At 40.8% G+C, this 24,199-nt stretch overlaps 1 protein-coding gene across 3 annotated transcripts in view; it reads left to right on the top strand.

Moving 5' to 3' along the window:
* Positions 1-7,362: 7,362 nt before the first annotated feature.
* slc41a3.S (solute carrier family 41 member 3 S homeolog) overlaps positions 7,363-24,199 on the top strand; it is a 34,685-nt gene continuing 17,848 nt past the window's right edge. The window contains exons 1-2 of one of the 3 annotated variants that reach the window (XM_018261387.2): positions 7,363-7,683; positions 22,974-23,081. In XM_018261387.2, coding sequence (XP_018116876.1) covers positions 7,390-7,683; positions 22,974-23,081 — 402 coding nt within the window. In that variant the 5' untranslated portion in view covers positions 7,363-7,389. Of the gene's footprint in view, positions 7,684-17,964; positions 18,811-22,275; positions 22,594-22,973; positions 23,082-24,199 lie in introns of those variants that run through there. The other 2 variants (XM_018261388.2, XM_041561727.1) reach the window with 2 other exon arrangements.

Consider the following 24,199-nt stretch of genomic DNA (forward strand, 5'->3'; position numbering starts at 1 on the left):
TCCCTGGACTGCAATGAATAACTGGGTATCCAGGTAAGGTAGCTACAACTTCTTATGGCACAATGCATGCTAAGAGTTTCCATGTTTATTCACTTATAACATTAAAAAAAAAAAAATTACAAGAACGTTATTTTAATGCTCCTCTCCAGATTTTGGATTTATGAATATCTAAAATAATAGTTGACAATATACATGGGATACAGAAAGTGTTGGTGTAAAAAAAAAAATGGCTGTATAATACATTGTTTCATTTGTCTTCATTTGTACAGTTACTTTCATTATTAAATGGTCTGTTTACCTTCAAATTAAATTTAGTATGATGTAGAGTGACATTCGGAGCCATTGCGCAGTTGGTTTTCGATGACCTGAAAAAAAAGAAGAGGTGTAAAAAAAGTAGCATTAACAATAAAAATTTTTTATTATGTTCTTAAAGGTGAACGACCCCTTTAAAAGTGAATGCAAACATGCATTGTACTGATACAAAGCAATTGTAAAAAACAGTTCCACATTTAATGGGCAGACGTGATCAAATGATTCTCGTGTCAATTTCACATTTTAAGATAAAACGTATGCAGAAAATTTTAGGCAGAATTGAAGAAATCTCTGCTTAATTTTCCAAAATGAACAGTTTATATGAAATTGTTGTGTGACTTTTGGGGGAGACACCCATATCATACGGTGGAATAATCTGCTGTGTGTGAATGTTAAAATAAACTCTGTCTTTAATCGTATACAGCAGTGGTTGTAAACAGCAGGGTTATTCCCCCTAACGGGGCCCAAAACAGCAGCCAGTGTAGTCCCAGTCTAAAAGGCAGTTAGATTGAGATTTGTGAAAAATTTCTATTTCTACTCCTAGGTACCTATGGAAGCCCAGCTTGAAGGGCATTTAGAGGGATGAAAACTTATGAGCTATACTAGATATTCATAGAATAAGAATGGTTGTTTTGATGTATATGTAACCCTATAGTGAGTTTAGGGGAGCTTCATCCCATCCTCATGGGACTTTGTAATTCTACAATTCTGTGTCTCAAGCTTTCAGGTTATTTGTGTGCTTACATAACATTTATCCATATTTGTTTGTTTTTCCGCTTTATCCTTATCCTTTCTTTAGTATCTGTTTTTTCCTTTCTAATTTCCCAGTCAAGTAAAACATGACATATGATGTTAGGTACAACACAAATGAAGAAAAATGTAATCTTTGCTCTGTTTCAGATACAGTTTAAATGCGTCAGTTTTAAATGTAAACTCCATGATTTGGCCTGTATTTAGGTCTGATACTGCACTAAGCACTGGTCTTCCATCCAGTCTTGCCAGCTGGCCTTTTCAGTGTCGGACTGGCCCACCTAGATACCATGAAAACTCCCACTGGGCCCAGGTCTTAGTGGCTCTCTTGCTTCTAACCATTTAGCCTATTTCATGGTCATTCCTTATTTCTTTAAGTGGCTTAATAATAGAAGCAAACAGTATAGTAGATATAAAAGACTAGAGAGAATAAAGAGGTAAAGTGAGGAGAAATAATAGTTTGGAAAGTGGGCCCAAAGTCTTAAGTTTTCTGTTGGGCCCCTAGCATCCCAGTCTGTAATTGGGCCCTTTAATTTATTTTTGATTGTTGTGAGTGAAAAAGAAGTTAAAGAAGTGAGAAAAGTGTATCTCTTAATTATCCCACTGTTGTACCATCTCTCCCTACTATACCTGCTATCCCACAGTCACACTCCCTTCTCAGAGACTATTATCCCACTGTTACTATAGACACCATCTCTCCCTACTATACCTGCTATCCCACAGTCACACTCCCTTCTCAGAGACTATTATCCCACTGTTACTATAGACACCATCTCTCCCTACTATACCTGCAATCCCACAGTCAAACTCCCTTCCCAGAGACTATTATCCCACTGTTACTATAGGCACCATCTCTCCCTACTATACCTGCTATCCCACAGTCACACTCCCTTCTCAGAGACTATTATCCCACTGTTACTATAGACACCATCTCTCCCTACTATACCACAGTCACACTCCCTTCTCAGAGACTATTATCCCACTGTTACTATAGACACCATCTCTCCCTACTATACCTGCAATCCCACAGTCAAACTCCCTTCCCAGAGACTATTATCCCACTGTTACTATAGGCACCATCTCTCCCTACTATACCTGCTATCCCACAGTCAAACTCCCTTCCCAGAGACTATTATCCCACTGTTACTATAGACTCCATCTCTCCCTACTATACCTGCTATCCCACAGTCACAGTCCCTTCCCAGAGACTATTATCCACTGTTACTATAGGCACCATCTCTCCCTACTATACCTGCTATCCCACAGTCACACTCCCTTCTCAGAGACTATTATCCACTGTTACTATAGGCACCATCTCTCCCTACTATACCTGCTATCCCACAGTCACACTCCCTTCCCAGAGACTATTATCCCACTGTTACTATAGGCACCATCTCTCCCTACTATACCTGCTATCCCACAGTCACACTCCCTTCCCAGAGACTATTATCCCACTGTTACTATAGGCACCATCTCTCCCTACTATACCTGCTATCCCACAGTCACACTCCCTTCCCAGAGACTATTATCCCACTGTTACTATAGGCACCATCTCTCCCTACTATACCTGCTATCCCACAGTCACACTCCCTTCCCAGAGACTATTATCCCACTGTTACTATAGGCACCATCTCTCCCTACTATACCTGCTATCCCACAGTCACACTCCCTTCCCAGAGACTATTATCCACTGTTACTATAGGCACCATCTCTCCCTACTATACCTGCTATCCCACAGTCACACTCCCTTCCCAGAGACTATTATCCTACAGTCCCACTGTTACTATAGACACCATCTCTCCCTACTATACCTGCTATCCCACAGTCACACTCCCTTCCCAGAGACTATTATCCACTGTTACTATAGACATCATCTCTCCCTACTATACCTGCTATCCCACAGTCACACTCCCTTCCCAGAGACTATTATCCCACTGTTACTATAGACACCATCTCTCCCTACTATACCTGCTATCCCACAGTCACACTCCCTTCCCAGAGACTATTATCCACTGTTACTATAGACATCATCTCTCCCTACTATACCTGCTATCCCACAGTCACACTCCCTTCCCAGAGACTATTATCCCACTGTTACTATAGGCACCATCTCTCCCTACTATACCTGCTATCCCACAGTCACACTCCCTTCCCAGAGACTATTATCCCACAGTCCCACTGTTACTATAGGCACCATCTCTCCCTACTATACCTGCTATCCCACAGTCACACTCCCTTCCCAGAGACTATTATCCACTGTTACTATAGACATCATCTCTCCCTACTATACCTGCTATCCCACAGTCACACTCCCTTCCCAGAGACTATTATCCCACTGTTACTATAGGCACCATCTCTCCCTACTATACCTGCTATCCCACAGTCACACTCCCTTCCCAGAGACTATTATCCCACAGTCCCACTGTTACTATAGGCACAATCTCTCCCTACTATACCTGCTATCCCACAGTCACACTCCCTTCCCAGAGACTATTATCCCACTGTTACTATAGGCACCATATCTCTCTGTTACTGCTGTTCTGTCAGGGTTATTTGACTTCCTACACTCTTCTAATGACCTGTAACGTGTAACCTGCTAAAGGCAAAGGGTAGTGCCAGAGTTAAGGAAGAAATTGTCCGTTACTACTGCTGAGGTAACACATTGATTTGGTAATTCAGGGAATGTGATGGTCATTTTTCAACGCCCCCACCCAAAAGCTGCAGTTTAGCAACCAGCCATGGCCCTTACAGCTCAGCCTCATGTACAACTGCTTCTCACAACTAGAGCAGGCTAAGCGGGATGGCCACTGACACGCCAACAAGGCTGATGCTTTAGTGCCAGCGCCGCACTCCCAGATTTGGGAGGAGCCTCCTTCCAGGATTGACCCTCCCCGGCTCCGCCCTGTCCTTTGGGTGAGTAGGGGCACACAGTGTGGGTACTGGGGTAGTAACGTGTGGGCAAGAGTGTGGCCTATCCGCGCTGTGACAAAACCATGCGCCTGAGGCCCCTCACAGGATCACCTCAATTTGGCGGGAGAGTAAGTAGGGGCGGGGCTTGGGTAGTGCAATAGATTGGAAAGGGATGCTGGGAGAGAAGCGCCTGCAAGATGGGATCATACCAATTTCACTGTGGGGTGGGAACAAACGTAGAATTTTGAGCGGGGTCTCGCTGGTATATTGTGCACTTTTCTCTCACACTCCCTGTCCCGCCCTGTTCTCTGACTGTAGTTTTCACCTTGGCTATTCGTCACCCGCCATGGTTTCACCCTGGGCACCCCTGTCTGCCAGTCCACCATGGGCACTTTCTCTCTGAGACAATTCATTTACTTTATTAGCATGGGGTTTCATATTTGGACCAACATCTGGTTGTTACCCTAGCAACCAGGCAGTAGTTGAGATGACAGACTGGAGAGGTAACAAAAACTGTAGCCTCGAAGAGCATTTTTGGTTGCTGGGGTCAGTGATCCCTGACAACCAGATAAGCATTGTAATGTATCCCAGAAAGAGGCAGAATTAAAAAGGAAATAAAGTCAGATACAATAAAAAAAATTACCGATTAAGTTGCTATGAATAGTTTCTATAGTATAAACTTTAATTTAAAGGTTAACTACCCCTCTAAAAAGCTCGCACAGATTAACATTAGTTTTCTGTATACAAGAATATAGATCAAGGGAGGGCACTGATTTTTTAATGACATGGATAAGAAATGCAAATAACCCAAAAATACTCCCCACAGAGTAACCAAAATACACAATATTACAGATATTGGGTTTGCACACTGACAAAAAAACTGCAAATACACAGTGGTATGAAATATAAGAAAATCTTTATATATATTGGTCAATCAATACATTGCACAAACAGATCTCTCATTTATCTATCAAAGATATATATACACAGCAATATCATCAAGTAAAGATAAATACAATTTGTGTGAAATCGAGGCGAAAAAGAAACCACAAGCAGCAGATACACTTGCCAGCAATGAGTATTAGCCCCAAAGACTATTATGCTGAAACTTTGGGGTTAATTCTCATTGCTGGCAAGTGTTTCCGCTGCTTGTGCTTTCTTTTTTGCCTTGATTTCACACAAATTGTAAATTTTGCTGTGTTATACTGTATATCTTTGATAGATACATGAGTGATCTGTTTGTGCAATGTATTGATTGAAAAATATATATAAAGATTTTTATATTTCATACCACTGTGTATTTGCAGTTTTTTTGTGAGTGTGCAAACCCAATATCTGTAATATTGTGCAATTGTTTTCTGTATGTAGGCTGCAAAATTTAGACTGACCACGGGATGGGGGGCACCTAGAGTCAGACTGGGGTGTCCAGGGGCCCACCGGGCTGCAGCAGAGAGGTTCTCTAACCCCAGTCACAAGCTCCAGCTCCAAATGTCACCCCAATGCTTACTTTGCTTTCCTTTTGTGGATTTGATAGGGGGCAGGGGGGAACAATGAGCCTCATTTCCTGATGATAAGAGCAAGCCTGGATCATTGTGTCCCACCAACCCAATCTGCACTGGGGTACTACTTAGCCCTTTAGCCGTAACCCTGGTGAGCAGATTGTAGTTGGATGGTTGCAACATGTTAACATTTAACAGTAGAGACATGCAAATTAAAGGTATCCTGTCATCGGAAAACATGTTTTTTTTCAAAATTAAAAAGTTAATAGTGTTACTCCAGTAATAGTTAATAGTGTTACTCCAGCAGAATTCTGCACTGAAATCCATTTCTCAAAAGAGCAAACAGATTTTTTTATATTCAATTTTGAAATGACATGGGGCTAGACATTTTGTCAATTTCCCAGCTGCCCCTGTTCATGTGACTTGTGCCTGCACTTTAGGAGAGAAATGCTTTCTAGCAGTCTGCTGTTTTTCCTTCTCAATGTAACTGAATGTGTCTCAGTGAGACATGGGTTTTTACTATTGAGTGTTACCAGGCAGCTGTTATCTTGTGTTAGGGAGCTGTTATCTGGTTACCTTCCCATTGTTCATTTGTTTGGCTGCTGGGGGGAAAAAGGGAGGGGGGTGATATCACTCTAACTTGCAGTACAGCAGTAAAGAGTGATTGAAGTTTATCAGAGCACAAGTCACATGACTTGGGGCAGCTGGGAAATTGACAAGATGTCTAGCCCCATGTCAGATTTCAAAATTGAATATAAAAAAATCAGTTTGCTCTTTTGAGAAATGGATGGAAGTATGTGCTATATAAATAAAGAATAACACTGTTGGTCAGCCACTCTGTTTAATAGTTGCTCAACTGTAAATTCCACAATTGTATACCATATTATCAACACCCAGATAAAACTTTTCCTCAGCACTCCAGGGTCAGTGACTTTTTAAAGGGGTGGTTCACCTATAAATTAACTTTAAGCATATTATAGAATGGCTAATGCTATGCAACTTTTCAATTGCCTTCAGTTTTTCTTTTTAATAGTTTCTGAATTATTTGCCTTCTTTTTCTGACTCTGTTCACCCCATCTAAAACAAAATGCTCAGTAAGGCTTATGGTTATTGCTACTTTTGACTCATCTTTTTATTCTGGTCCTCTCCCATTCATATTCCAGTCCCTTATTCAAAACAATGTATGGTTGCTGGGGTAATTTGGACCGTAGCAACCAGATTGCTGAAATTGCAAACTGGAGAGCTGCTGAATAAAAAGCTAAGTCACTCAAAAAAAAATAATAAATAAAAAATTAAACCAGTGGCAAATTGTCTCAGAGTCAACCGCTGTAATGAAGGTTGTTGCCAAAAGGTGACATCTAGTGGTCATGCTTGGTTAAACAGAAAGCACTTATGATTCTACTATTATTGTACAGGTATGGGATCACTTATCCAGAAACACGTTATCCAGAAAGCTCCGAATTATGGAAAGGCTGTCTCCCATAGACACCATTTTATCCAAATAATCAGAATTTTTAAAAATGATTTCCTTTTTCTGTGTAATAATAAAACAGTACCTTGTATTTTATCCATACTAAGATATAATTATTAACCAAACCCAAACCTATTTGGTTTATTTAAAGTTTACATGATTCTCTAGTAAACTTAAGTATAAAGATCCAAATTACAGAAAGAACTGTTATCTGGAAAACCCCAGGTTCCGAGCATTCTGGATAACAGGTCCCATACCTGTAGTACTAATGTGCACATTTTAGTGTTCCTGTAAAAGCCCTGGCATTTTTGTGCTTCAGTTAAATAGAAAGACTTGTATATGTGTTCTCCTCTGTTTTGCTACACATTGCGAAATACTAAATCTGTGTGTGTAAATAATGTCATTATCTCTTCAGTCTGGCACAGGTCTTTAAACACTGAGGTCAAAATGAAGGGTGAGGGTACTCGACACAGGCAAAAGGCACCTCGTGCCAACAATAGGGAACGCTCCAAGCAAAAAGCAAAGAACAGGAGCAAGCAGAATGAGAAGAAAATCGGCAACCGGGAGATAGTCGAGGAAGAACTTCCTCTCATCCAAGAAAAGCGCCCCCCTGAGAAAAAGCCCCACATGCCCAAACTAGCTGAGGAGTCAACCATTGCGATCACCCTGCAGGTGGTGTTCCCTTATCTGTTGGCAGGATTGGGTATGGTTTTGGCTGGCATGGTACTGGATGGGGTACAGGTAAGAGAAATACATCCCATGATGTCATTTTCCATTATGTCAACAGACATATCTGTGCCTTGCATTGATATGACTCCGTAGTTCATGATATCTTCATATGTAAGTTACTGAGTTTTTACATGTTTACATTCGACAATCTAATTCCCAGAATCCTCATCCAGAAGACAGATCCCAATACTTCCTTCCTATCCTATCACTACTATAAATGTATCTACAGTTGTGACTGATTCCTAGAATCTCAGCCGTAAGGTTATCTGCCTATTCTAAACATAAGTAAATATCACATAATCTTTTACCCTTTGAAGCAAGCACTACAAGCGCCTTGTTTGACTTAAGTCTAATTTTATTTTGGAGATAGCACTTTGTAGAAATCACTATAGCACTTTAGAACACACACGAAAAATCTGTGCATAGACTTTCTATGTTTCAAGACACGCACAGCTTAATGCTGTAACACTTGGGTGACTGCCCTGAATATTAAAGGGATACTGTCATGGGAAGACTTGTTTTTTTTCAAAACGCATCAGTTAATAATGTTACTCCAGCAGACTTCTGCACTGAAATCAAATTCTCAAAAGAGCAAACAGATTTTTTTATCTTCAATTTTGAAATCTGACATGGGGCTAGACATATCGTTAGTTTCCCAGCTGCCCCCAGTCATGTGACTTGTGCCTGCACTTTAGGATGGAACTACTTTTTGGCAGGCTGTACTTGGCTTTTGCTATTGAGTGTTGGTCCAGTGAGCTGTTATCTTGTGTTAAGGTGGCCATACACTATAAGATCAGCTCGTTTGGCAAGGTCGCCAAACGAGCGGATCTTAACCCGATATGCCCACTAACTGCTGGGCAATATCGGATGAATCCAAACGTTCGCAATACTACGAATGGGCTCTGACGGGTCGCAGTACCGCATCAACTAGCCGATGCGGTCCTGGATCGTACGAAAAATCAAACTTGACTTGGTTTTTGGCCTGATATCGATCGTGAGGACCTGTCGGGAGCCCCTACACATGGGCAGATAAGATGCCGAATCAGTCTAAAGGACCGATATCGGCATCTTTAATCTGCCCATATATGGCCACCTTTAGGGAGCTGTTATCTGGTTACCTTCCCATTGTTCTTTTGTCAGGCTGCTGGGGGGGGGAAGGGAGGGGGAAAATCACTCCAATTTGCAGTACAGCAGTAAAGAGTGACTGAAGTTTATCAGAGCACAAGTCACATGACTGGGGGCAGCTGGGAATCTGACAATATGTCTAACCCCTTGTCAGATTTCAAAATTGAATATAAAAAATCTGTTGCTGTTTTGAGAAATGGATTTCAGTGCAGAATTCTGCTGATGCATTTTGAAAAAAACATGTTTTCCCATGACAGTGTCCCTTTAATAATGTTGCACTAGGTTCTGTTATTTGTTTTTTTCCATAGCCTGTGGCACTGATCTATAATTGTAGCTTGATTCGATGATCCAGTGGAGGTACTGTGAAAAAAGATCGGCAAAGGAAAAAACCCTGAGGGTTTATTTTTCCTTTAAATCTAATTTTGTTTGTGTTTGCAATTCTAACTCTGTTATACTGTCATGCTAAATGCTGAGTAAACAGCCGTTTTTAATGTAGGCTCTCCTCTTTACTATACCCATTTAATAATTCTGCTAAATTAATATGTTTACTTGGCAACCCTTCCATCAGGATTATTATTGCTAAACCCCTAAGGGATGTGTGTCACTTTAACATTGCATGAGCTCAGGCAGGTCAGTCTGTCCTGACAAACCCGCTTGGGACACATTGGAAAGGCTGGCCTTACATCAAAGACTTGTTAGCTAGCAACAGATAAAGCAGAATTCTGCTGATCATTATGTTGGTGCTTAAAGCTAGGGGTGTTTTGTGTATGTGTGTGGTCAGTCTATGGACAAGCTGTGCTCTGTTCACAAAGGATGATATATCTTCAAAGGCAGCTCCAACCAGGTTGCAATGTGCTGGTTCTGCTGGCGGACAAAGTACTTGTGCTCAATATTCTAGAAAGGGCACTTAAGACGCACAGAAGGTACTCACGAAGTGATCCTGTCCCCGTAACTTTTTAATGAATAAATCTTTTAAAATGACATTTGGAAGACAGTACAGAGAACTAATGCGTTTTGGACGTCTCAAACATAAATAGAGCAGTTTTAATGGCATGTGACAAAACAGCAATTCTCCTGTGTCTAAAGCTGGCCATACACTTGCAGTCCCATGCAGTACTCTATCCAATCAGGCCATGGGGTATATGGAAAAATCCTCTATATGGATACTGTACTAGGAGGCATATTTATCAAGGGTCGAATGTGCTAATCGAAAATAGTTCAAAATGCGAATTCAAGAAGACCAACCGAAATTAAGTCAAAGTTTTTTTTTTTGGTCGACTAGGTCTGTTTTTGATCGAGTAGGTCCGTATTCAGCCGAAATCAAAATGTACGAATCGAAGGAATATCGCATTCGATCAAATTCGATTCGAAGTTTTTCCCCAAAAAAGCTTACATTTTTCAAAGTCCACCAATTGACTCCAAATAGGTCATAGGAAGTCCCCCATAGGCTAAAACAGCAATTCAGCAGGTTTTAGATGGCGAATGGTCGAAGTCTAATGGAAGAGATGGTACATGATAAATTTAAATATTAGAATTTTTAAATTTTTTTCAAATTCAAATCGAATTTGGTCTATTCCCTAGTCAAAGTAAACAAAAAATAGCTCGAAATTCGAATTTTTTCCGTTCGAAAATTGGTCAAACAAATCTGGGCATGTACGGCTATACTAATGGACAAATCATCCAAAAGGTACTGGGGGTGACAATGCAGGCCCCCCTCCAGTAAATATAATCACTTACCTTAAACTTGGGGCAGCACTCCGCCCCCTGTTGTCACCGCCTCTGATGTCATCGACCCAGCCCCTGCCCCACCTCCAACATCATCCACCCCGCCCCCTGCCCATTTTCCGGCCCCAGAAAAGGTGGCAACCCCATCTCTGATGTACTTGTAAAAAGTAATCATGTCCCCTCGCAAGTCCATATTACCCTAGCAACCATGCATTATTTTGAGTAGGAGAATATGAATTGAGTAGCCTGAATAGAAAGGTGAGTAATAAAAAGTAGCAATAACAATAACTGCTTCACATGCCTTACGGAGCATTTATTTTTAAATGGGGTCAGTGACCCCCATTTGAAAGCTGGAGAGGGTCTGAAGAAGAAGGTAAACAATTAAAATTATGAAAAAAAAATATTGAAGACCGGCTGAAAAGTTGCTTTGAATTGGCTATTCTATAACATATTAAAAGTTAACTTAAACTGTAACCACCTGTTTACCAGTAGTAATGATCTAGACCTTTAAAGGTGAACTCTGGCTTCCAAACCAAAATTTGATAAAGAGGCCCACATAACACAGAAACCCCTAATATATCCATCACAGTTACCTGTATAGTATGAATAAATGCCATTTTCTATACTGAAATCCAGCTGTTTAACAGTTCTTCTCTTTCTGCATTATTTGAAATCCTGGCACAGTTTACAGACAATGCATTGCACTATGATGTTCCGTTCCTTATTGGAATCACTTGCAGGAAATTGTGGGGTTTGGAGGATGCAGTCTAAGGACAGCTGACTGTTGATACAAAGTAACAGTAGTCAGCCAGCTCAGAAAAGTAGTCAGACAGATCAGCAGGAGGCTAGGCTTAGGGAACGGTAAGAAACCATTAAAAATCATGAAAAGTCTGAATATTTTTTAATTGATGTTTATTGCAAAGTTGCTTGAAATTATGTTCACTTTTCAAAAAGCTTACGTTTTTGTGGAGTTCCCCTTTAAATATTGGGCTGGTACAGAAGCCCAAAACAAAACGTACAACATTTCAGCCATGATTTATGGTAAAGATTTAGTTCCCCTTTAAAGGACAATGCATCTTGAAAAATGATCCTATTCATATTAAAAATGAACCATTTCTGAGGGTACTGTAATGCCAGGCTTTCCTGTCTCCTTCTCAGAACTGGCAGCCAAGGCGCTGAGCATGCATAATTTGTCCTGTGCTTGGACTATGCAGTATTCCAAAAACTCAATTTAAGGTGGCATTAGTATGAGTAGGAGGAAACGAATATGCTTTTGTACTTCTTTAATTTATCATATACATGTAAACCCTTTTGGAAACACTATTGTGGAACTTAGTAGTGCTTGAGTGACTTTAATTGAAGTGGCCCTCGATATATCTGCTCTTCTGCAAGCAACTAATCTCCAAATACTTCCCAACGGCATTTATGTAAATCGCCTGTGGTAAAACATAGGCAGCACTTTATTTCTCCGAAAGTCGCTCAGTCTTTCGAAACAACTTCAGGCGAACTTCAGAAAAAAGATCATGTAAATTGCAGTGCTTTGTTTTTTTCCGAAGTTGCTAAGTGAGAAAAACTTCTGCCGACTTCGGAAAAAGGAAGTGCCTCATATGTTTTCCCACAGGCGATTTACATTATCGCATTTGGAACATCTTAACATGGCATCAGAAAGCATGTGGTAAAACTTTAACCTTTCTTTAGGCTCAACTAAGTGTTGAAGGCCTTGCTTGCTTGTTTTGGAGGATTATGGGGAACATTTGTTTTCTCCTCCTGAAATGTCACATTATTTACTTCTATTATTTGAGGGGGGTTTTGTGGGTCAGTCCTAAATATGACAGCAGGCCTTTTGGCACAAGCAAGTTGTATCCTAATTACTGGTAGAGTGTATGGAATGGAAACATCGAATCAGCAGAATAACAGAGAGCGTTTTTGCCACTTGACCATGTCAGCATCAGCTTGGTAGTACGTGATGCATAACAGACTTCTCCTTTCCAAATCTCATGCTCCATAACCAATTATCTGACATATACATATGGGATCATGTACCTCCTGTTCTTCGAAATATATATCAGAAGTCGTCCCCAAGGTGGCACCATGCCAAGGACATGGGTGTTATTTGCGTACATGATAGTTCTTGCACCTAAGTAGCATCCATGTCTTCCACACAGAGGTGCCTTTTATATACAGTATAAGATTTCAGATTAGACCCAATCCCCCTGTCCTGTTCATGTTGATGTCTGTCCACTATTCAGGTTCTGAAGTCTAGCCAATGATTGGTTTGTGTGACATGCATTCAGTGATTGGCTATGGCCCTACTTTGTGGCATGAGCTCTTCTGTTCTACATTTCTGCCTATGCTCCCAACACACTTTCTCCATGCACTTCAGCCCTAGCCCATCCACTACCAGAGTCCGCCAGTTGTCCTGTGACAACAGTAGATGCCTCCATTTATTTCTGAGCTTCTGCAGGTTTGCCTCAATGTTGTTCAGCTGCCTCTTTCTCGGAAGTCCTACTGAGCAGTGGCCTTCTGGGCAGGTATGCATAACCTTATTCAGAATGAACTTGCCTGAACCACCTTAGCGTGCTAACTTTGATATCCAGCGGCTCCCGGTAAAGCACCTCCAGTGCCATATTTTTGTTTACTCCAGGATTTTTATCATGGACAGTTCTGAATACTTTTTGAAAAGCTCCAAGGTGTTAAGCAGGCTCTCATCTCTTTTTGTAAGTGTCCATGGCCATGCACCATATGTCGCCATAGGTTTAATTATACATTGTAAAATAGTAAGTTAAGTTGAAAAAAGACACACGTCCATCAAGTTCAAACTTTTAACTTTTTTTAACCTGCCTAAGTGCCAGTTGATTGAGAGGAAGGCAAAAAACCCCATCTGAAGCCTCTCCAATTTGCCTCAGAGGGGGGAAAAAATTCCTTCCTGACTCCAAAAAGGCAATCGGACTAGTCCCTGGATCAGCTTGTACTATGAGCTATCTTCCATAACCCTGTATTCCCTCACTTGCTAAACACCATCCAACCCCTTCTTAACGCTATCTAATGTATCAGCAAGTACTGATTCAGGGAGAGGATTCCACATCTTCACAGCTCTCACTGTAAAAAAACCCCTTCCGAATATTTAGGCAGAAACTCTTTTCTTCTAAACGGAATGGGTGACCTTGTGTCGGAAAGACCTACTGGTAAATAAAGCATTAGAGAGATTATTATATGATCCCCTTATATATTTATACATAGTTATCATATGACCCCTTAAGCGCCTCTTCTCCAGCGTGAACATCTCCAATTTGGCCAGCCTTTCCTCATAGATAAGATTTTCCATACCTTTTACCAGCTTAGTTGCCCTTCTCTGTACCCTCTCTAATACAATAATGTCCTGTTTGAGTGATGGAGACCAAAACTGTATGGTATATTCTAGATGGGGCCTTACAAGTGCTCTATACAGTGGAAGAATGACCCCTCCTCCCGTGACTCTATGCCCCTGTTAATACAGCTCAAGACCTTATTTGCCCTTGATGCTGCTGACTGGCATTGCTTGCTACAGCCAAGTTTATCATCTACAAGGACTCCAAGGTCCTTTTCCATAATGGATTTGTCTAGTGTAAGGGTATAAGTGACTTGGATATTTTTACATCCCAGGTGCATGACTTTAACAAGTTGAGCCTTTCTTTTTCATTGTCGTTTAGTTGTCTTATGTACTGTAATAACACCACCTAAGTACTTGAACTGCTGGAGCCCTTCGTATCCATCACATTTTACAAGAAAACATACCTGCTACTGTTATATGTGGATATTAGAAGTCTGCTTGGAGTTTTGTGACACATATAAGATGCACCTTTTTTTGCCTTTATATAATCATGGAACTCCTTGATGACTTCTGATATTCACTTTGGGTGCATTACCTGTTACGTAACTGGTAGCTTCTGGTATGGGTCAGTAAAAACTTATTTATGTATAATTTATAGTTTATTTATATAAATACAAGAGATGTTTATTTTAATCTGCTTGCTTTTCAAGTGATCTAGCTTTTGTCAGACAGGTATTTTGTAAACTGACAGTGTACAGAAACAAAACTCTGTGAACTGGGAATGGCATCCCCCTGGGGTACTGTTAGTTGTGTAGTAGAACATGGTCTTTGCACACGGAAAGCAACATTAATGCAAGGGTAGAATAACCAGTTATACATGAAGGAGCCAGCAGGTATGGAATTCCTAAGGGTGGAGTTTGAAGCCATCAATGTGAGAGAAACTACCAAAAATTGTTTAATTGCCTGTAGTGCTGTATCTCCATAACACTGAATTCTACATACACTCACATATCATAAAAGGTAACCGAAGGGCATAGGACACTTATTTGCTGTAGTTACTAGTAACACGATACAGGTATGGGACCTGTTATCCAGAATTCTCAGGCTCTGGGGTTTTCTGTTCGTTACATACTTTGGATCTTCATACCTTACGTCTACCACTAAGGATGAATTGTATCTTAGTTTGGATCAAGTACAAGCTGTTTCATTATTACAGAGAAAAAGGAAATCACTTTTAATAATTTTGATTATTTGGATAAAATGGAGTCTATGGGAGATGGCCTTTATGTAATTTGGAGCTTTCTGGATAACGGGTTTCAGGGATAACGGATCCCATACCTGTAATATGTTTGAGCAAAGGGGTATGAACTACAATACATATCCACATTTTTACATACCAGTTTTGTGTCACATATGTTTATTCTTATTTTTTGTGGCAGTTTGGCAACATATTCTGTGCGTAGTACAGGTATAGGATCCCTTATCCGGAAACGCGATATCCAGAAAGATCTGAATTACGGAATGGCTGTCTCCCAAAGACTCCATTTTATCTAAATAATCCAAATTTTTAAAAATGATTTTCTCTGTAATAATAAAACAGTAGCTTGTACTTGATCCCAACGAAGATATAATTAATCCTTATTGGAAACAAAACCAGCCTGTTGGGTTTATTTGAGGTTTAAATGAATTTCTAGTAGACTTAAGGCATGAAGACCCAAATTACGGAAAGATCCGTTATCCGGAAAACCCCAGGTCCCGAGCATTCTGGATAACAGGTCCCATACCTGTACTTCAACACACATTAGCCCACAGTACCATTATACAGGCAATAATGCCTCCCTGTTGTAAAATATAAGGATACTGGAGGTTGAGTTCTATAACCATATGTGGGTAATTTTCCATATTCTTAGTAGGGGAATAGTAAAGGGGATAATTCACAGATATCACTGAGTAATGTGACATAAGTGACAGCTATTAGAACTGATGTCATCACTAAGCATTTGAAATTTATGTTGGTTTATTATGGCCTGCTTTGGTACTGTCCTATCCCAGGCTAAACAAGAGTACTATAGTACACTCATAAACAATAATAAATCCAACCCACAATGCTTGTTATACATATTCAACTCACTACTCCATCTACTAATGAAACATTAACATCTGGAAAAAAAAACAGGACTTTGCTGACTTCTTTAAAAGCAATGCAAAAACAATTTCCCCACTCTTCAGATAGCAATATTCTCACTCTTCTTAAATCTCTCTTTTCAACTTTTTTGATCGTAAGCAGGCCATAGATGTTGAGATTTTTAAAAGATCCGATCCTCATCGTGAGACCACGATTATCTCGGAACGATCGTACGAATTGACCATCAACTAAAAAGACCAATTTGTCAGGAAAACAAAGGGGAGCTGCCTGCTTGGCCCTGCAAACATAGATACATTGCACTGGGACCAACAAAGATTTTTTGACCTGGCCGATCAATTTCCTGACAGATGTCGGACGAAAAATCGTAAGATGTACGAATGTTCGAGTCCCACTAACACACGATAATTTCTAAGGATTGGTCGGACTTCCCTAAAATCGGTCGTTCGGCAAGAAGAATCGTCGTGTCTATGGGGAGCTTAACTGTGTCTGAAGTCTTTAAACGTCTCCTGTCCTCTCCATCAACAACTTGCTCACTTGATCCTATGCCATAACCTCTACTAAAACCGTGGTACCTTGTCCTTACTCCAGTACTTACTCATATATTCAATTCCTCGCTAACATCTGGAACTTTCCTTCTTTATTCAAACAGGCCTGTGTCAAGCCCATTCTGAAAAAGGCTACACTGGATCTATCCTGTTTGTCTAACTACTGGCCTCTCTCTTATACCACTAGCCTCTAAACTTTTAGTAATACTGTTCTAATGCAAAAAACTCTGGGATCTCTACCTACCTTTCTGACCATTCCTTCTCTGTTACTTTTGCTAACAAATCCTCTCCCCCTGTTAATCTTAATGTGGGCGTTCTGCACTTGGTACTCTGTTGTTCTCCTTTTACGCTCTCTCTTTAGGAGACCATATATATTCATTTGGCCTTACATACCACCTCCTATTCATGTTGTAGTCTCATTCAAACCACTACCTGGTGACTAGGGTAAACTGTATCCTAGCGACCAGAGAGCTGCTGAAGTTCCAAACTGAAAAACTGCTGAAAAAAAAAATCAAATCAATTCAAATAAATGACCAGATGTAAATTGTCTCAGAATCAGGGCCGGGCTAAGCTGACCGGGTGCCCTAGGCAACCCGTTGGGCCACTAACTCCTCCCATGCATGCGCATGCACAGAACAGAGGGGTACATTTATCAAAGAGTGAAGTTATCAATGGGTGAAAGTGAAAGTTCATCCTTTGATAAAAAGCCTTTCAAAAAAATCCCATAGAAATGAATGGAGAGTGGCTGAAATTCACTCTAGAGGACTGTGGTGACCTCTAACTTCACTCTTTGATAAATATACCACCGAGTATGCGACGTAGCAGAGGGGAGGGTGGGGAAAGTGACAGAGGGGAGGGTGGGGAAAGTGACAGAGGGAAAGGAGGGGAGAGTGATAGAAGGTAGAGCGAGAGAGGGGAGAGCAACAGAGGGGAGGGAGGGGGGAGTGACAGAGGGCAGTGAAAACGGACTAGGGGTCTGTATGCAGAAGAGACTTTAACAGGTATCTGTCCTGCCCAGTGCCCCCTATTGTTTCACCATAGGAAGGTCCAAGTAAACTTAGGAGAAGCCGCACATCACCATAGGAAGGTGCCTATTCTGCTTACCCCTATTTCCGGCCCTGCGCAGAATATTGCAGCCTACATAATGGTAAAAGCTTATTTAAAGGTGGCCGGCCCTTTTAAGAAATGAAGAAGAGAGAGTATATTTTCCCATTACTCCTGTGCATGTAGAAATGCACGTGCTGCTGTACAGCATCTCTTTCCACTAATTACTCTTTCTGTGACTCGCCGAGTTAATGAGAAGCGATGGCAACGGGCGCACCTCATTTTATCATGTAGTTACCTTAAAGAAACTCCTGTGACTGTGATCCTTATCTGTCTCATTGCAAGCTAGTGATGACAGCTGATAAGAGTCTGAGTGGCTTATTGGATGATGGACTGGATCCAGGGAACGTTTCCCTTGTCAGCTCAGGACCTAGATATTGCTCGGGACGCTGGTGAGTAGTCACCTTCAGCAGCTTTTGGAGAGAGAGGGGCACACTGACACCAGCTTGGTCTCCATACCCTCCAACTTATAACAATGACGAGGTGACACGAAGCAGACAGAGAGAGAGAGAGAGGTGGATCAGTTGGAGTTTTTGCGAACAATAAGACCTTGTGGGGGAAGAGATATGGGTCTTGCAGGTCCCATGTGCAGCTGCTTTATCTGGTTAAACCACATGGCAAGTCCTTCCTAGAAGGGAGAATTCATTCTTAAGTGCTTTACCCTGGGGAGCTGAAGTGCCTAACACGGAGCAAGTCTTTCTTGTTTATTTCTTTTATAAACTTGATTTTCTGCAGGCCGGCCTGACCATCTCACTTGCTGCTGCTTCTGCTACAAAGAAGCCAATATTAGGCTGTTTTTAGTTACTCCTCCTGCCGGACTGCAGTTGCCCTTTCATTTAATGGTTTCCCAGACAAAGCTCTGAAATCATCTCGGCAAGAGACACTTTAATTTCGGGAAAGAAAACTGGCATCTGTGAAAAGGGAAAAATTTTGCACAAGGACAGTTTGACCCCTATTCTGAACTGAGGATTATGGGTTAAAGGGAAACCATGGTGATTACTCAGTTGGAGCTGGAGTTCTGCTTTCATGGGAAGAAGCTGAGAGGATTTAAGTGTAAACTGACCAGGTCGCCCAATGGCTTTCTCCCAGAAACCAACTTGTCTATTGCTACCCAGGTGTTTGTGCCTTTCCTTTTGGCAGGACTGGGCATGGTGGCAGCTGGCCTGCTGATGGACCGTGTTCAAGTATGTACAGCTAAGTGAACCCAATGCCATTGATTTGTTATATGTCTTCAGACTATTACCTAATACATGAACAACCCAGCTCTGTTACAAAGTAACTACGATGTTCCTTGGTTTTACAGAGGGCCATAAACTTCTTCATAAATTGCTTTGTGCTTTTCCTCTGCCCATTGTGTCAAAGAGTCTCTTCTCCAGTCGTTATCATAAAGGCAGTGTGTTAGTGGTAGAGGGGTTGTTCACCTTTAAATTAACTTTTAGTATGATGTAGATAATGATATTCTGAGACAATTTGCAATTGGTTTTCATTTTTTATTATTTGTGTTTTTTTCAGTTATGTAGCTTTTTATTCAACAGTTCTCCAGCTTGCAATTTCAGCAGTCTGGGTGCTAAGGTCCAAGTTGATTTTATTAAGACACTGGAATATGAATAGGAGAGGCCTGAATAGAAATATGAGTAATAAAAAGTTGCAAAAACAATAAATGTGTAGCCTTTCAGAGCATTTGTTTTTTTAGATGGGGTCAGTGACTCCCATTTGAAAGTTGGAAAGAGAAGAAAAAGGCAAAAATACAAAGAAGAAAAAATAAAGGCCAATCAAAACTTTGCTTAGAATTAATATACTAAAAGTTAACTTAAAGGTGATCCACCCCTTCAATAGAGGACTCCCCATTCCATCTCTATAGAGTTTAGCCTTTCTAAAATACACCACAAACTGACCTTGAGAAACGCAAACCCCCATGCCCCCTGCAATACCTCATTCTTTTCCCTTCCCAGTTGGTAATAAAGCTGCTGACAATATTACAGGTGTAAACAAGGGATTTATGGCAAATAAATACAATACAATGACAATTTGACATTTCCATGACATTTGCAGTCTGTATTTTGGAGAGAAAAATCCCCAATAAAATATGATTTCTGCAGACTTTTGCTTGAAGGGGATATTGGAAGGGGGAGGGAGGATCCCATTTAATATATGAACTTTTGTACTATGTTTTGCTTATTTTTAGTTTTTGATACAGCATTTGATGGGCTTCTAATGATGGGCCACAACACATTTGCCTGGCACAGTACTTTATGGGTTACCACTCAGTAACTTTGTACCTGAATTAAATTCTACCTTCACCTGATGCTGCCTTATGGGATCGGACCCTGGGGAGACTTCAGTATGAATGAAATTTCCAGGTGCTTTATGGACCTCTGTCCTTGCTCACCCTTGTACAGGTGTGGGATCCGTTTTCTGCAAACCCGTTATCTAGAATGCTTCAAATGACAGGAAAGCCACCTATTATTTATATAATCCAAATTTTAAAAAAAAAAATCCCTTTTCTCTGTAATAATAAAACAGTACCTTGTAAAGATATAATTAATCCTTATTGAAGACAAACCCAGCCTATTGGGTTTATTTAATGTTTACAAGATTTTATAGGAGACTAAGGTATGAAGAAAAAGATCTGTTATATGGAAAATCTCAGGTCTCGAGCATTCTGGATAACAGTCCCATACCTGTAGCTGAATTAAATAGTTCTTCTCAATTCCTATACTTGAGCACCTGTAGGGAATTGTACCTTCACTTCCTTCTGTGGGCTTGTGCCCTTCAGTCTTGTGCCCTTGAGTCTTTTGTTGTTTTGTGAAGTATCTATAAATGGTGCATTTGTATATTCTGTCCTGAATTTGCTGTTATTTCCAATGCCTTTTTGAAAAGCATACATGGAACAGGTTTAATCAATGAATATAGTCAATTTAGGTTGCAAAAATAAGAACACAGCACATGGCACAGTCAGATGAATGAGCTCTAAAGGTGGCCATACACGGGCCGATAAAAGCTGCCGACAGACCAAGTCGGCAGCTTATTGGCCCGTGTATGGGGGCCCCCGACGGGCTTCCCCGATCGAGATCTGGCCGAAAGTCGGCCAGATCTCGATCGGATGGGGTTAAAAATCCCGTCGGATCGCGGCCGCATCTGTTCGTTGATGCGGTCCCGCGATCCGACCGCCCGTTTGGCGAACGCTAGGATCCGATCGTTGGGCCCTAGGGCCCACGATCGGATCAGCCCGATATTGCCCACCTCAAGGTGGGCATATCGGAGGGAGATCCGCTCGTTTGGCGACATCGCCAAACGAGCGGATCTATCCGTGTATGGCCACCTTAACTCTGACAGTAGATAAGCAGCAGCCTGAATAACTCTGCTAGAAAGCTAGTCGTCATTAACAGATACGGATATCTTCTGTCAAATACTGCAATGTTGTCTGTTCAGATAGTAGATATGTTCTCTAGCTGTGACTGCTCATACTCACTTCTATCCAGCTTTTTTGCACTCTGATGTGTCTCCCAACTTTCACATCATGTCCATGTCCTGTTGGAGGTTGTAGTTCACAACTATGTAGTTTGATTAGTATTGTGAGTTGTGGTGAATAACTAAGCTGGGAGTTGCAGTGCCCAATTTTGTTTGCAGTTGTAGTATTTGGTTGTTGTTGGATTTGTGGGTTTTTTGTTGAGTTCTGTAGTGCAGAGTTAGGAGCTGTGTATCATAATTGTTAGGCATTGTACTGCACAGTCATGTTGGGAGTGGTAGAGCATCCGTGGTATGAGATGTAGTGCACAATTATATTTGAGCATATGATTATTGATAGATACTGTAGTGCAGAGTTCTGTTGGGAGTTTGTAATGCATGGTTATACTGGGAGTTGTAGGGGATAATATTTGTTGGAGTTGTAGTGCACGATAAAGTTGTAATACCGGTATGGGACCTGTCATCCAGAATGCTCAGGATCTGGGGTATTCTGGGTATATATAGAGAGAGAGAGAGAGAGAGAGAGAGAGAGAGAGAGAGAGAGAGAGAGAGTCACACAGTTTTAAGAGTTGTTGTGTGCAGTTATTTTGGGCAGTTGTAGTAAATGTTTCATGTTGGAAGTTGTAGTTCCCGTTCATGCTGGGTTTTGTTGAATTGAATGATTGTTGTTAATAGGGATGCACCAAATCCAGGATTTGGCCAGGATTCGGCCTTTTTCAGCAGGATTCGGATTCTGCCGAATCTTTCTGACCGGTTGAACCAAATCCTAATTTGCATATGCAAATAGAGGCGGGAAGGGAAATCGCTTGACTTTTTGTTACAAACCAAGGAAGTAAAAAATATTTCCCACCCCTAATTTGCATATGCAAATTAGGATTTGGACTTGTTTTGGTATTCGGCCGAATCTTTCACGAAGGATTCGGGAGTACAGCCGATCCAAAATAGTGGATTTGGTGCATCCCTAGTTAGGAGTGCAGAACAGCACAAACACAAATTGTGTTCCTGAGGTTTATTTTCGCCATTTTTCTGCATTTTCCAGTGCTGCCCCTGAGCAGAGCGACATGTAGCAGCATTTTCCCCCAGGAAATTTGGGCTTTTCCTCACTCAAAGTGTTTTATTTCATTTAATGGCTTATGATTGCCAAGTTATAATGTGATTAGTGGCTTAGGATGGAGCTCCCCGGTGATGTATCCCATCTGGAACCAATTAGCATTTATCAGTTTAGTCTGAAACTCTGAAACCATCTAATCTGTTAGTAATTTCTCTCAGGATCAGACGCAGGGATTAAGATCTTTTTTGAAAAGGGGTTGCTGGTATACATGGGTTTGCTAGGCTTTTTATGAAAGCACACTGTGAGCTGGAAGTCCATACACAGTGCAACATGGAGGCTGAGAGTGCACCATAAACCAATTTGTATGAGTTGGCTCTGACTTACTGGAGCAGAACTTTCTGAGGGGTCTTTTAATTACTGCTAACACTGCAAGTGCAGAAGCATTAAAGTGTGCAAATTAATTACAATTAAATTAGATTACATGGATTACCATTGATTACAATGACAGTTATCCTTTGCCCTGACTTTTAGTTTGATGAATAAAATGGTATTGCTATCGTTTGTCGGTGGTCTGTTTGCCTCCTGACTTCAAAAAGGCAAACATGCAAGCTTCTCCCTTTTTCCTCTTAGATGTTATACCATTCCCCACTGCCCGATCCCCATTTCACCTACATCATGGGTCAAACTATTTTGACCCCAATGGGTACAAAAAAAGGCAGGTAAAAGGTATGAGTAGCTCTGTAAACCAAAACTGTTGTTCGGATAATTTAGTCCCAAGGAGATAAACATATGTATCTATATCAGTGTAATTCTCTTCTTCTCTTCCAGCACTGGGATGTCTTCAAAACCATCACTGAGGTCTTCATTCTGGTCCCGGCTTTGGTGGGCCTTAAAGGCAACTTGGAAATGACCCTGGCATCCCGGCTATCCACTGCGGTAATGTTCCTAATCTGTAATCTCTAATAATCAGCAGTTGTATGAATATTATATATATATACTGTATATATATATATATATATAGATAGATATATATATATATATATATATAGATATATATAGATATATATAGATATATATAGATATATATAGATATATATATATATATATATATATATATATAATGTTCAAAGTGGACCAGCACACCGAAGTTTTCAATCAAAAGAGTTTTATTTCAACATCACTCATGTGTCCAACGTTTCGGCCCACATTAGGGCCTTTATCGGCCCTAATGTGGGCCGAAACGTTGGACACATGAGTGATGTTGAAATAAAACTCTTTTGATTGAAAACTTCGGTGTGCTGGTCCACTTTGAACATTGTATACGCTGATTGACCAAGCACCCACATTGGAGCAACAAGGAAGGAGTGCAGGTACTTTGTGAATGCTTATATATATATATATATTTATATATAGAATATCCTATGAATTGTATGAATATTGTATTCAAAGACCTTGTATTACCATCTCTGGTTGCCAATAGGTTAGACAGCTTTTATCTATTAGACTCAAAGGGGCAAATTCACGAAAGGGCAAATTGTCGCCAGCAAAGCTTCTCCACCCTTCCTGCCACTTCGCCAGTCGAAAAATCATTACCACTGCGTTAATTCAATAAAATGCAAAGTTGCGTCCTGGGCCCCGAACGCTGTTGACTTTTCGCTAGCGTTACTTCAGCAGTGCGCGCATTTCAATGCGAAATGACGCTAGCCATCGCTTATGGATAGCGAAACTTCGTTAGTCCTTTTACGCTTAGGTCAATTTGAATAGGGCGGGTACAGTAGAGTCGTATATATGTCTTTATTAGAGATGTTGGTGCAAATGCTCAAAGTGGCCACTTTTTATTACAAATGTCCAAGGAACCTGAATAAAGACAAAAGAGATCCTATAATGCCCTACACATGAGCCCACCCTAAAACGAATGTTCCATACAACTCTGGGGAAAAATGTTAACACCAAAAAGTTTAATAGTTAAGACTTTTGCAGGCAATCCCGCTTAAAAAAAGAAAAGTCTCCAGCATTTTTACAACTTTAATGCATTTCTGGCAGACAGGATATGA

This window comes from Xenopus laevis, chromosome 4S (genome assembly GCF_017654675.1).
Source record: "Xenopus laevis strain J_2021 chromosome 4S, Xenopus_laevis_v10.1, whole genome shotgun sequence".
In the NCBI taxonomy this organism is placed as follows: domain Eukaryota; kingdom Metazoa; phylum Chordata; class Amphibia; order Anura; family Pipidae; genus Xenopus; species Xenopus laevis.